General features: G+C 38.9%; 3 protein-coding genes across 4 annotated transcripts; all 3 read left to right on the forward strand.

Moving 5' to 3' along the window:
- The first annotated feature begins 1,529 nt into the window (after nucleotides 1-1,529).
- enkd1 (enkurin domain containing 1) lies at nucleotides 1,530-4,529 on the forward strand. Of its 2 annotated transcripts, XM_075467580.1 has the most exons (8): nucleotides 1,530-1,612; nucleotides 2,225-2,324; nucleotides 2,773-2,997; nucleotides 3,343-3,515; nucleotides 3,599-3,742; nucleotides 3,867-4,003; nucleotides 4,097-4,233; nucleotides 4,356-4,529. In XM_075467580.1, exons 2-8 carry the CDS (start codon nucleotides 2,240-2,242, stop codon nucleotides 4,514-4,516), a joined length of 1,062 nt encoding a protein of 353 aa, XP_075323695.1. In that variant the 5' UTR covers nucleotides 1,530-1,612; nucleotides 2,225-2,239; the 3' UTR covers nucleotides 4,517-4,529. The 2 variants fall into 2 exon arrangements, with proteins under 2 accessions (XP_075323695.1, XP_075323696.1); XM_075467581.1 differs by lacking the exon at nucleotides 1,530-1,612 and having other exon boundaries at nucleotides 2,215-2,324.
- A 545-nt stretch (nucleotides 4,530-5,074) lies between these two features.
- Nucleotides 5,075-9,604, forward strand: polb (polymerase (DNA directed), beta). Its single transcript, XM_075467582.1, has 14 exons — nucleotides 5,075-5,297; nucleotides 5,592-5,649; nucleotides 6,119-6,185; nucleotides 6,530-6,604; nucleotides 6,677-6,735; nucleotides 6,956-7,005; nucleotides 7,136-7,187; nucleotides 7,271-7,325; nucleotides 7,414-7,486; nucleotides 7,573-7,643; nucleotides 7,747-7,833; nucleotides 7,970-8,037; nucleotides 8,305-8,444; nucleotides 8,577-9,604. Exons 1-14 carry the CDS (start codon nucleotides 5,237-5,239, stop codon nucleotides 8,669-8,671), a joined length of 1,011 nt encoding a protein of 336 aa, XP_075323697.1. The 5' UTR covers nucleotides 5,075-5,236; the 3' UTR covers nucleotides 8,672-9,604.
- Nucleotides 9,605-10,310: 706 nt separating this feature from the next.
- Nucleotides 10,311-12,406, forward strand: dynll1 (dynein, light chain, LC8-type 1). Its single transcript, XM_075467584.1, has 3 exons — nucleotides 10,311-10,418; nucleotides 11,146-11,284; nucleotides 12,036-12,406. Exons 2-3 carry the CDS (start codon nucleotides 11,153-11,155, stop codon nucleotides 12,171-12,173), a joined length of 270 nt encoding a protein of 89 aa, XP_075323699.1. The 5' UTR covers nucleotides 10,311-10,418; nucleotides 11,146-11,152; the 3' UTR covers nucleotides 12,174-12,406.
- Nucleotides 12,407-12,733: the final 327 nt, after the last annotated feature.

The following is a 12,733-nucleotide window of genomic DNA, read 5'->3' on the forward strand; positions in this document are numbered from 1 at the left end:
GTCTGTTGTTGAGAGCGTCATCTGTTGGGGCAGCAGCATTAGAACCAGGGACCTAAAAAGACTCAACAACCTGATAAGGAAGGCTGGTTCTGTTCTGGGGACGACTGTGGAACCTCTGGAGACAATAATGCAAAGAAGGATTTTGCATAAAATCAAGAGAATTATGGACAACCCTGAACATCCTCTCCATGAGACTGTTATCAGAAAACAGAGTCTCTTCAGTCAAAGGCTTCTTCAGTTTGGATGCAAAACGGACCGCTACAGGAAATCTTTCCTGCCCACAGCCATCAGCATCTATAATAACTCCTTGATTTAATTGAGTTACATCAACATTTAATTTCCCTCTGGGATAAATAAAGTATTTTTGAATTGAATTGAATTGAATTGAATTGAATTGAATTGAATTGAATTGAATTATGGCTGTGGGGACAAAGGACCTCCTGAACCTCTCAGTCCTGCAGCGCTTTGAGATGAGCCTCTCACTGCAGCTGCTCCTTTCTCCTGCAGGATGCTGTGGAGGGGATGTTTATTGTTCTCCAAAACAGAATATAATCTCCTCCTCACCACAGCACTGAGAGGGTCTAGCCTTCTGCCTACAGAACTGGCCTTTTTCACCAGTTTGTCCAGACGGGTACAGTTTTTGTCTGTTGTGCAACTCTTCCAGCAGACAACAGCATAGAACAGTGCACTCTCAGTGACAGTGTGATAAAACATGCACATCGTGTCACTGCAGACTGCAGACATTGAAGGACCTGAGCAGTCTCAGGAAGAAGACACGGCTTCCACATCGACAGACCACTCCAGTTTATCATCCAGCAACACCCCTGGGTATTTACAGGTATGAACAGTCTCTATCGCCCCTCCATCAATGCAGACTGACTGGCATGGAGTTTTAGATCTTTTAGATAAATACAGATCTGACCAGCTTTTTATTGTTTTTAAGGATCAGCCTCTTTCCCAAGGACACCTCCACCTGGTCTGGAGAAGCAGAGGCTCGAACCACCAACCTTCCGATTGGCAAGAGCAATGACCATTACAATTATTACAGTGTTATATGAAACTCAGCCTCGAGTAACGGCTGTCAGGCAGACCTTTCTCCCAGACTTTCTTTCCCTATGCTTCGCAGTTCGCAGAACTACCTACAAACCAAATAATCATATTTTAATGTAAGCTGAGAAATATTTGAAGTTAAATTAGTTTGGATTTGGATGGGGCATATGTAATATTAGGGGGTTGTGTTTCCACCGCCTGAAAGGTAGTACTCGGGATATAATGGGGAACAATCACAACAATAGAAATACACGCCGTAGAACTGCTCCGCAGGCAGGAGAGGACGACGTGAACACGTCAAGGGATGGGAGTTTTACACTTTTACATCTGTTATTTTAATACTGTTGTCACTCGTCTACTAGTGTGTCTTATATTTCAATTTATGGATTTGGATGTCGTAAAGTACCTTGTGGAAAACATCTGTTGACTCTATCAGGTCAAGCTCTGTGTGCGCGTGCTCCGTTGCCATGGTGAAGAATACTGCAACAAGTGTTGCTAACCTCAGCGTCATCGGTGTGCCTGAATTAAATCCTTAACCGATATACAACGACGATTTTAAAAGGTAAACAAATTTACTTGATACTTTTAGCCAACTTCTATAGAATGTGTGGTCAACATTAACTCAGGTCACTGCGATTTTTTTGTGTGTGTTTCGTATCATCGCAGAAATTCGTCGAAAGAGCCCGTGTTGATGAGCTAAATTTAGAACAGGCTAATAAACAATAGCTGTGGTTGGCTATTCGTAGCCTTAGAAAGCAATGTTGTAAATTTTAAAAAAAAGCAGTGGCTGGATGGTGATGTTCACATCTACATTTTAAATAAACTGGCTGATTAATCCATTCATTCATTCTATACAGGTGTTTATGTTATAGCTATGCTGTAGCCCCATGACAAACTGGCGACTGATCAAAACATTAGATTAAATCAAATGCTCTTCTGAATGTTTTTATTTTTATTTTCAGTCTGTGTTATAGTACTGATATCTGGATATTTGTAAATAATATGGAAATATATATTTGTCTGAAGGGTGCCTCTACACCACCTGTAGGCCCATGAAAGTCATTAATCAACACGTCATGACTCATGAGTACTCGAACAAGCAATAGTTTTATCGTAACTTCATCCGTTTAATTTTTGTGTATTATCTGACAATATTATTGCAACTTTTCGTCAGCTCCTGCTACTTCAGATGTGTGAGGGACCTTCAACAATATCTGGGCCAATCCCCCCAGATCCTTCCTTGTTTCCTCAGTTCTACAAACGACCAGTTTCAGGTTAGATACAGCTGAACAGTTCTTCATATTAAGATACATGTTTACTTTGCATGTGTATTTTTTTAATGTAGGGCCAAAAATGACAAATTTACAACCCCAGTTGTTTACAAGTTTTGATGAAGTGTAAAAGTTTAAATAAAAGACCAGCGTTGCAGTTATTTGAAGATGGTTTTGACCCTACGTTTTTCTGAATAATGCTAAACTGACCCAGAACTATCATCCATTGGAAATGCAATATCAAGCAAGAATTGTAAAGCATTTAAAAACTACAGCAGTTTATGTCCTCAGTTCCTGAATGCTCAGAGTTTAAAAAAAAAATAATAATAATACAACACGGTGATAAGCATTCTCCTTTAACAAATATTTTGTTGTTTAGAAAGCTGCTACCCTCATTGAACAACATGTTTTTACTTTAAGTTACATAATTGAGTTTTCTGACCTCCTCCAGCTCGTGGTCGTTTAGAAGGAAACCATGATGGGACGCCGGCTCATGTCTTCGGTCCACTTGCTCCAGACCCTGTGTTGTATCCAGAATGCTACAGCGCTCGTACACCAGCACATCGGCCCCGCATCAACCCTAACGCCACCCACATTCTGGAACGTGGACGGAAAGGGGTTGTGGGAGAACTCCTGAAACTAGAAGGTGTCTCCATCACTCATCCTCCCAATCAAAGTAAGTGTAAGTAGTATGTATATATATATATATATAACATTTTTAATATATATACAGTTTAACACACTACAAGCCTACTTGTATTTTTGTTTCCAACAGGTCTGTCTTCAGTGTCTTGAGAAAGAGACAGTATATATATATATATATATATATATATATATATATATATACACATATATATTAAAAACGTTATTAATGGGAATCTTTTTTTTATCTTTTTATTTATACAGAGACATTGAGACACTGTCTCTTTCTCAAGACAGACCTGTTGGAAACAAAAATACAAGTAGGCTTGTAGTGTGTTAAACTGTAATTAAGACAGCTATCATTGCTTTGTTTCTGTAGAACAGCGAGTGCATGACTTCAGCAAAGAGAATATACGTCGACTTCGGGAGATCCAGAAGCGCTGCAAAGAGCAGGAGGCTGAGAGAGCACAGTCTCGTCCTGTTCCAGTTAAAGCTCTGTGGACCTCCTCAAAATACCAGGACGTCCCATCCAGGGTGATGGCCCAACTAGAAGTAAGCTGAATATCTGTGATAGAGCCCTTGACTATGTTTTATTCCCTTTATCATGTGTGAACTAATCTTTTTCATTTGTTTAGGTGTATAGTCCAAATGTTAAGCCACACTGTCAAAAGTATCTTAAGGCCCACTCTAACAGTGGGTCTGCTGCACCCTCCAGACCTTCGCCTGTAGCTGTGGAGCGCCCTGCTTCCGGCAACTCTACACAGGACCAAGACTTGAAGGTGGGAAAACTTATTGCAATTGTTAACTTGGAATGACTTTGGGAAATATTTTGGTGATCACAAAGCATGAATATTAGGCATAAGAACATGGTTAAAAAAATACCTTTTTTAAATATAGTTGCAGGTACAAGGTCAGGCCATAGACTTCATCAAACATAATGCCCGAGCTGCAGGAAAAACGGTTATTCGTCGCTCACAGTCACTGACAAACCTCAGGGATAAACCTTTGCCCAGTGCAGTCAAGGGACAGGTGCCTCAGTAGTGAGTATTTTAAAGCCATATTTTATCTTATTGATAAATGGCTGACATGTCTTCTTTCTTGACTCAAACACATACAATATCGTGCATTCACAGCCTTGAAGAACGAAAGATGCAGTGGCGTAAAGAGGAGGAGGAGAGGAAAAGAAATGCACCTGACCCCACAATCCCAGCTGGTCACAGCCTGATGCCTGAGAGCGAGAGACAGCAAACACTGAAGTCCCTGAAAGAAAGTAAGTGTCCACCTTTACATTAATAATGATAGCATTAGTCTAGGGTACAACATGTATTAGTACAGTATGTGCCGCAGTATTTGCCCATCTAATCGTGTCACTGCTGACTTTTTTTTCCTCAGCCCACCGCTCCTTGGTGACCGAGCTGCTCTCGCTCCCCCTAAAAGCTGACAGTCTGAGTGTTCGCTCACGTCAGGCTCAACTTGATTGCAGGCTTTCTGAGATCGAGGAGGCCATTAAGATATTCTCCAGAGACAAAGTTTATATAAAAATTGATTCCTAACACATGAGGTGGAGGACCTGGACCTATAAAGACTGGGGTGTGGGGGGGATTCTGTAAATGTAGTGCTTCATTTTATAGATACTTGATGTAACAGAATACTGGACTATTTGTAATAGACGTTTTTTTGCAGTGTTTTGAGGTGTTTTGCAAAAAGAAAAAACTATATTTTTTACAGAGTGGTTTTTAAGGCTTGCTGAGATTATTAAAAGTGAACAAAGAATTAGCATAAAATATGTATAGTAAATACAACTAAATGATATGCAGCTGTCTTGTGTGAATAAGAGGCAGGGATTTTATAAGCTTCAGAAAATGTTCATTAGGTTTCATTTAATGAGATGGGTTTTGTTTAGTTAAAAGCGGCTTTTTTTTTACTGTATACTGACTATTATTGACTATTAAAACATACCAAACTGAATGTTGCACCAAAAAATATTTTATTTAACGTATAGATAGATAGATAGATAGATAGATAGATAGATAGATAGATAGATAGATAGATAGATAGATAGTTTATGTCACCGCCAGTGCCGCACGTCGTATCCATGACGTATTACGCATGTCCCACCCCTCTACGCATTTGGGTCATTGTTTAGCGTGAGCTAACGTCGGCTAACGTGCTAGTCAGAGGCTAGCTGAAAACACAAAGAAGTGATATCTTGTTCTGCATACAAATAAACCTTTGGCCTTCAAAATAATATTTGAGTCTTTGTCAAATCCAGAATGAGCAAGAGGAAAGCGCCACAGGAATCCCTAAATGAGGGAATAACGGACTTTCTTGTCGGTACGTGAAGTCAAGCTCAGTTAGCAGTAGCTAGCATGACAGTTACTGTGTTTTTAAATGAAAAGATCTCTGAAATAATCTCCCTAAAATAACATACTTATCAGTACCGTAATTGATTCTTCTGTTCTCCATTAACATTACGATTATTGGTAGTAGTATTAGTTGGATTTCTCTGGAGTTCAGTTTGATGCGTTTAAATATTTAAATACCTTCCACCATCAGCTGCCCTGCTTCTAAAAAATTGGAGTATGAGTGAGATGGGAAGTCATGTCTGAAAGTTACTTCTGTTTACAGAGCTGGCCAACTACGAGAAAAATGTCAACAGAGCAATTCACAAGTACAATGCATACAGGTAAATTTAGCCACTGCAATAAGGTGTGCTTTGCGAAAAATCAATGTTTTTTTGTTCTTTATAACAATCCTACTCAGAAGCTTACCATTTGATATAGTTAGTGTTTAGTGTTGTTACTGAAATTTTTAACAGAGATGTTTAAATGAGCTTCATGGTCAATTTTAAAACTCAACTGTACTTTCAGAAGTATTACTTTGAGCTGTTACTCATCAACTTTATGTTTTCAACTTAGTTTATATCTGTAGATATAGAGATGTTACAACAGCAAAAACTGGATACACGGTACAGACTATTACACATGATAATGGGACATATAGTACACCATGCACTGAGTAGCATTCTCCATAAGGCCAGTAATCATTAACCCAGTGATTAATTCTGTAAAACCTGTCGTTTTTGTTGGTTTTTACTAATTTGCTTGTTTCTTTATATATTCGCCGTTACATGTTTTCTTGTCTACTGAGTATAGGAAAGCAGCATCTACCATTGCTAAGTACCCTAACAAGATCAGGAATGGAGAAGAGGCCAGGAAACTGGTATGTGCACTAATCCTTCATTTGCTGCCTTTGCTTATAATACATCAGTAAATTTCTGTCACTCTGTTAATACGTAAAAATCTGATGACAATGGGACACATTGCTCAGCATTTCCGCACTAGGACACAGCAGGCCAGTGTCAAGTACTGCATAAAGCCTGCGTTAATGAAAGTTTGTAATGCTCGAATGTTTTAGCTGGGAAAAGCGTAGGTCTAAATAACAGTCCTCATGAATGAATGTGTTGTAACCTGAAAATGTTGTCAACAGCATCTCCGTGCATATTACAAAACTTCTGCAAATCACACTGTTCAGCGCATTCATGTTTACTTTTCGCATTTCAACAGGATGGTGTTGGAGCTAAAATAGCAGAGAAGATTGATGAGTTCCTTCAAACTGGCAAACTAAGGAAACTGGAAAAGGTGATGGGATCTGTGTGGGAATATGTGACTGATGCCCCAGTGTGAGAAATCTAACTTAATATTTTCCCCTAGATCCGAAATGATGACACCAGCTCTTCCATCAATTTTCTCACGAGAGTTACTGGAATTGGGTATGTTTTTAGTATCACTTGTGTACGGTTGAATTAGGTATCAAATGCTTTATATGGACATTTTCTGTGAAGTGCTTCGTGACTAATTAAAATGCAGCGAGTGACCAATTCAGTGTCCACCCCCCGAGGACCACATGAGTTTTATAAGATTTATCAGTTCAGATAATTTTATTTTACTCTTTGCACGTAACTAAGTTCACGTCTTGGGTCTTTAATTTAGGCCTGCTGCTGCCAGGAAGTTTTTTGAAGAAGGAGTAAAGACTTTGGACGGTTCGTAAAGCATTTAAACAAAATCCTCAAACATTTCCACTGGAGTGTGCATTGTGTAGTTTTAGCTTTACTAATCATTTCAGTTAGCTGTGTGCTGACTAGTTCTTTTGTCATTTTTTTTTTTTTTTAGATTTGAAACAGGTCGAGCACAAGCTAAATCATCATCAAAAGATTGGGCTCAAGTGAGTTTGGCTAAAAGCTCAAAGAATGTGTTATGCATCTGGAGTCATGCAATGTGTTAAATAGTTTACTGTACTGCATTTAGATACTTTGAAGAATTTGAGAAAAGGATCCCAAGATCTGAAATGGAAAAGATGGAGGTGATTGCAGTTTTATATATTTCTGATATCTTCAAAAGATATTATGTTTCTTTATAAACTTATTGTGTGGTTTGTTTGTTTTTTGGAGGTTCTTATTCTTGCGGAGTTGAAGAAAATCGATACAGAATATATTGGAACAATCTGTGGCAGTTACAGGAGAGGTAATCTTTACCATCAAGTCGTTTATCTCTAGTCTTTTATTTGTTGTGTCACTTCAGGCTATTTTAATCATGCTCATAAATTCTAGGTGCATCGTCAAGTGGTGATATTGATATTTTGCTGACCCACCCAGACTACACTTCTGAAACTGAGAAGCAGGTAAGGCTTTTTTTAATCTTTGTTAATCCTGTAGTAGTTACCGTGAGTAGACAGGAATTGTTTTCTCTTTTAAAATTCACTGTGTGCTGACTCTGTTTTGCAGGCCAAGCTCCTTCATGATGTAGTCGAGCATTTTGAGTCCATTGGGTTTGTGACCGACACTCTCTCTAAAGGAGACACCAAGTTCATGGTGAGGCCTGATCCCATTTTCTCTGATGTTCTGCGCTGTATGATGTTGTGACCGATAACACAGTTAACTCTATTAATTACACCCGTCCTCTGTAGCACATGACTCTGGTTATGATGTGCTGGATCTTGTTTTCTAGGGAGTCTGCCAACTGCAGCCGAGTGATGACGATGAAGAGGAATACCTTCACAGACGTATTGATATAAGGTGATCTCAATATTTCTGTCAGCCTTTACTCTGAATTTTGTCATATGTATATTGCTACAAGATTCTTTTATTGGATCAAACTGTGACTGTCCAAAAAATATGGAGAGTAAATAAACTCTGCCTTGAGCTTATAATACCAAACTGGCCCTGTTAACTATTTTAATATATGCAACAACATCAGAAGAGGAAACCTTATGCTCTTCTGTATAAACTTCCAATCATCAGTTTGTTCTTGCTGACTTGTGTATTTTCCCCCCTTTTCCAAAGGTTAATTCCCAAGGACCAGTACTACTGTGGAGTTCTGTATTTCACTGGAAGTGACATCTTCAATAAAAATATGAGGACTCATGCTCTGGAGAAGGGCTTCACTCTTAACGAGTACACCATACGACCGCTTGGTGTCACTGGTGAGTCTCAGTCACACACGACCAAACCTCAGTTCAAGCTCTGTGCGACTTCAGTGGTCAGCCAGTAACTGATGCCTTTTTCTTTCAGCTTTCACTCTAAGGCTGTTCTCTTTAACTATTAATCTGTTGCAGGTGTGGCAGGGGAGCCTCTGTTGGTGGATAGTGAGAGAGACATCTTTGAATACATCCACTACAAATACAAGGAGCCAAAGGACCGCAGCGAGTGAAGCCAAAGACAGCTTACAGTAGATTCTGTAAATAAAGCTACAGCTGTCCTACAAGCAAGATTTAAACTATTTTGTCTTGGTTTGTTACTTATTTACCATTTACCTGTCATATTGAAAAGAAAACTACTGTGAAAGTCTTCTTTATTTTTTTAAATTTTTGGGATATATTTTTCATGCAAGTTAAAATGATCTCCACTGATAATATTTTATCCCCAACACTCGAACAACTGGAGGAGAGGAAAAAAATTAGGTTTTCATGTATTCTTGTAAAGGTGCTTTGCCTTGAATTTTTTTTAGCTTTACGGATCATGCTGAACGCTAACATAACCTTGCTTTTACACCAAAAAAGGGATTTTAAGCTGAGAGGAGCTGTTTCACTGAGGGACAGCGTCTGTTACTTTTGTTCTTCATCCTGAACAATGAGACTATCGTATTTCAACGTATTGTCCAGTAAAAATAATGTTCATTAACACTGACTTTGCTCTGCAAAGCTTTTTTAAACTGTGGAAGTTATTTAAGTGTCTTTTGTCTGTACCAGTTATCCACCAGTGTGGGCACAATAAGCTGAAATTCTACAATAATGCAACCTAAATGTGACTGATGGGCTCTTGGTTTTAGACGAAGTACCAATGATCATTGAATTTTGGAAACAAATTGGCTTCCCTGTTTTCCTTAATTGAAATTTGTAAGTGAATGGGCCGATAAACTTGATGAATCTACTGGATGTGCTTGTGAGACGACAATAGCATACGGTTGATAGAGGTGAATTCACTTTGTTGTTAAACTTGAACGTTTAGTTTAGTTTAATTTAGGTGTTGGTTTCCTTTTTGATTATTGCAAATGTATGCATACATATTTAAAAGAAATGGGAATGTGAGGTTCATTTTCAACTGATTCATTTCAGAATGAGTGAAATAAAATGGTTAAAATGCAGGGCTCTGTTATTTTCCATTTGCTTTTGAAGTGTTGTTAAAAATAGAAGTTGAAAATGTTGTTGAATGACTCACTGTCATAGTGTATAATATTCACTTGTCTGGAAAAGGCTTCAGCAGGAATAGCTATATTCTCGGTAATAGAACATCGATTTTTGTAACTATTTTATTTCTTGTTGTAACAACATAGATATTTATCTGATAGAGCATGTGATGCTGAAAACGAAGGATGAAAGCTGTTTTATCAACCGCTTTGGGTTAACAGTTGGACATAGTTTCTACGGTAACGTGTTGGAAATCAAATCTGGCCTAAAAACGTATTAAGCGTCATGATTTAATGAGGAGTCATGGTTTACAAATGCAACTTATGGTATTAGCTGGCAGCTATGGTGTACTTTTTAAAAACTTATTTTATAAAAAAAAAAATTAAAGTACAAAAAAAGAAAATAGTTTGTAAGCCTGGTGAAATCTGAAACTTTAATAAGGACTTTGGTAGCACTCTGCCATTTTGCTGTATGATACAGCTAGCGTTATTCCGTTAACAAGTTATTTACCAAAGTTGTCCTAACAACGACCCTACCGCAGTGCATGATGGGTTGAAATAAAATGCTGGCAGAAACACCAGAAAGATAGGCCTGAGCTGCCCAATGACAGTGCTTTGTGCATTTATACGAGCCAATAGGGCCACGACGAAGCAGCAGTCTCCAACCGCTACACACCCACATTACTTTTGTGTCAACCACTTCGCGGGAGTTGTCACTACAGGAGCAGTCATCCCTTAAAAACTGTTAACTGTGTATACGGGAGACAAGAAGGTAAATTTACAACCCTGCATGCAGATAACTGTATTTGATTTGTTCTGCTAAATATTTCTTTAATGGCACTATGTGCGTTAAAGGTTTTTTTTCTCCCTTTTTCTTGATGAATGAGCAGCTAGTTATTGTGCTTTAGCTAATCAGCAGCTCATTATCGGCGAGTGCGCATGTGACCCATCTTCTCACTGGAGAAATATAAGATAATATCCCGTCTGTCTTATTACTAGAATTTGAGTGTTTTTTTTTTCCAACCTACACACTCAAACCCTCTAAAGGGGAGTTTTTTCTTCTACTTGTTGTTGTTGTTGTTGCGCGGTCTGGGGTCTATTTTGATGTTTTCGCAGAAACGGGACTTAATTTGTGATCCCAACCTTTACAAGAGACTTGATGAAACCTCGGAAAAATTGAGACGATGATCTTAAATGTCTTGCGTATCCATAGAAACTACGCAGAGCGCGCTTCAAACGACCCATCCTCTGATGGAAGTTATGTAACGCTTGTGGAAAAGGCTCGTTCAAATATTATGTAGCCGTTGTTATGTAACGGCGCTTCGCTAACTTTTCTTCTCTGTCCCCATGGCCTTCGTGCTGTATCGCTTATACTTTTAAGTCAGTAGAAGATGCTGATGGCTGCTAGTTCGATCGGTCTCTTCTGTCAGTTACATTGTGTGCGTGTGCCGATGCGCCTGTGAGATTGATGAATTCTCCGCTGTGTTTTGGTTACCCAGGGCAACCATGTCTGACAGAAAAGCAGTGATCAAAAACGCCGACATGTCGGAGGACATGCAGCAGGACGCCGTGGAGTGTGCCACACAGGCCCTGGAGAAGTACAACATCGAAAAAGACATCGCTGCCTACATTAAAAAGGTAAAGTGGGGAAAAACACTCACCGTCTTTTGATCTTGATTAATCAAGATGATGATTTAAACACATTTACAAAGAAGAAAATATAGTGCTAAAGTTAGATTAGTTGCGTTTCACTTACGTGACTGTAATGTAAAGTGGTTTTGGCACTCAACCATCCTGTGCATCATTTTTGATGCACGCCCAGCCTGTGGGAAACCTGTTACTGTTGGACAGTCATGCATATTTCTCACATCCACATTTTGGTCTCCTTGGTTTATCGCACCTTTTTAGTCTTACTGGCAGCTTGTTTCAGCATCAGAGGACACAATGAGAATAATCGAAAGATGGGAAAATAAGTTTTATCTCATTATACCATCCAGCACAAGTTTGGGCGGCCTATATCTCCAGATTCAGCAAGTCGAGCTGTGAGAGCCTGAAAACATGGACAAACCTGGTAGCAATAGATTTCTGCTGCCATCGCATTATTGAGAATGTGAGGAACATATTTAGTTGATATCGTGCCATATGTGGTCTATTATGGAAGGCTGATTCATGAGTGGTAGTCATGTAATTGAAAGCATACTGTTTATCATTTCCTCCAGCTACTCTAATGAGCGTGTAATGTTGCTTTTACATAATATTGTCAGAAGATTGAACACTCTTAAAGATATACTCTTTAATTTGCTGTATAAAGCTGATATCCGTGGGTGTTTTCATCATAAGTGCCCACGTTTAATTGAATGTTTCTTGTCTTTTTTTTTTCCCCCCACAGGAGTTTGACAAGAAATACAACCCGACTTGGCACTGCATCGTTGGGAGGAACTTTGGCAGTTACGTGACTCATGAGACCAAGCATTTCATTTACTTCTACTTGGGTCAGGTGGCCATTCTGTTGTTCAAGTCCGGCTGAGTGGAGGCGTTTTCTCAATACTACAGACTGACAAAAGGCACTTATCATTCCTTGGCAAGGGGCCGCCGCCTTTCTGTGCTGCTTTCTACTTTGTTTTTGAGGATTTAAGAAAAAAAAAAAAAACTTAAAAAACGTGGCCATGTTGAAGAGATGAAACACTTGTATTTATTTTTGTGTTGTTACATTAGACATGTCATTTTTTTAATTAAAGCATAGCTGTTAAGCTGTCTCGGCTCAATGTCTGCTGTGCTCATTTAGCTCAATCAACTCCTTAGGCCAGTCAACCTGGGATGAATAGCTAATGTTTGAAGCATAGCTGTATTCAAATTCAGCACTGCCCATTAATATAAATGGATCAATTTGTGTCCAATCACCCAAATATGCTGAGGTCAACTTTAGTGATATAACTTGATCACATGATAGGACTTAAATCAGTGTGGACTAACTACAGAGGATTCACATACAAATTCCTAACATGGTTACAGCCATGTGAGTCAGTTTCTGGTCGCTTGCAGGTGCCCTTCTATTTATTTTTATCTTCTCGTTACCGTGGGTAAACA

Source organism: Odontesthes bonariensis, chromosome 6, assembly GCF_027942865.1.
Source record: "Odontesthes bonariensis isolate fOdoBon6 chromosome 6, fOdoBon6.hap1, whole genome shotgun sequence".
NCBI lineage: Eukaryota > Metazoa > Chordata > Actinopteri > Atheriniformes > Atherinopsidae > Odontesthes > Odontesthes bonariensis.

Excerpts from the sequence above, each read along its gene's own strand:
- polb (XM_075467582.1), top strand. The coding sequence starts at position 5,237 with ATGAGCAAGAGGAAAGCGCCACAGGAATCCCTAAATGAGGGAATAACG. Across the intron at positions 6,605-6,676 it reads AACTAAGGAAACTGGAAAAG|ATCCGAAATGATGACACCAG; the intron begins GTGATGGGATCT and ends ATTTTCCCCTAG. Across the intron at positions 7,006-7,135 it reads AGGAGTAAAGACTTTGGACG|ATTTGAAACAGGTCGAGCAC; the intron begins GTTCGTAAAGCA and ends TTTTTTTTTTAG.
- dynll1 (XM_075467584.1), top strand. The coding sequence starts at position 11,153 with ATGTCTGACAGAAAAGCAGTGATCAAAAACGCCGACATGTCGGAGGAC. Across the intron at positions 11,285-12,035 it reads TCGCTGCCTACATTAAAAAG|GAGTTTGACAAGAAATACAA; the intron begins GTAAAGTGGGGA and ends TTCCCCCCACAG.
- enkd1 (XM_075467580.1), top strand. The coding sequence starts at position 2,240 with ATGTGTGAGGGACCTTCAACAATATCTGGGCCAATCCCCCCAGATCCT. Across the intron at positions 2,325-2,772 it reads CTACAAACGACCAGTTTCAG|CTCGTGGTCGTTTAGAAGGA; the intron begins GTTAGATACAGC and ends GACCTCCTCCAG. Across the intron at positions 3,743-3,866 it reads CACAGGACCAAGACTTGAAG|GTACAAGGTCAGGCCATAGA; the intron begins GTGGGAAAACTT and ends ATATAGTTGCAG.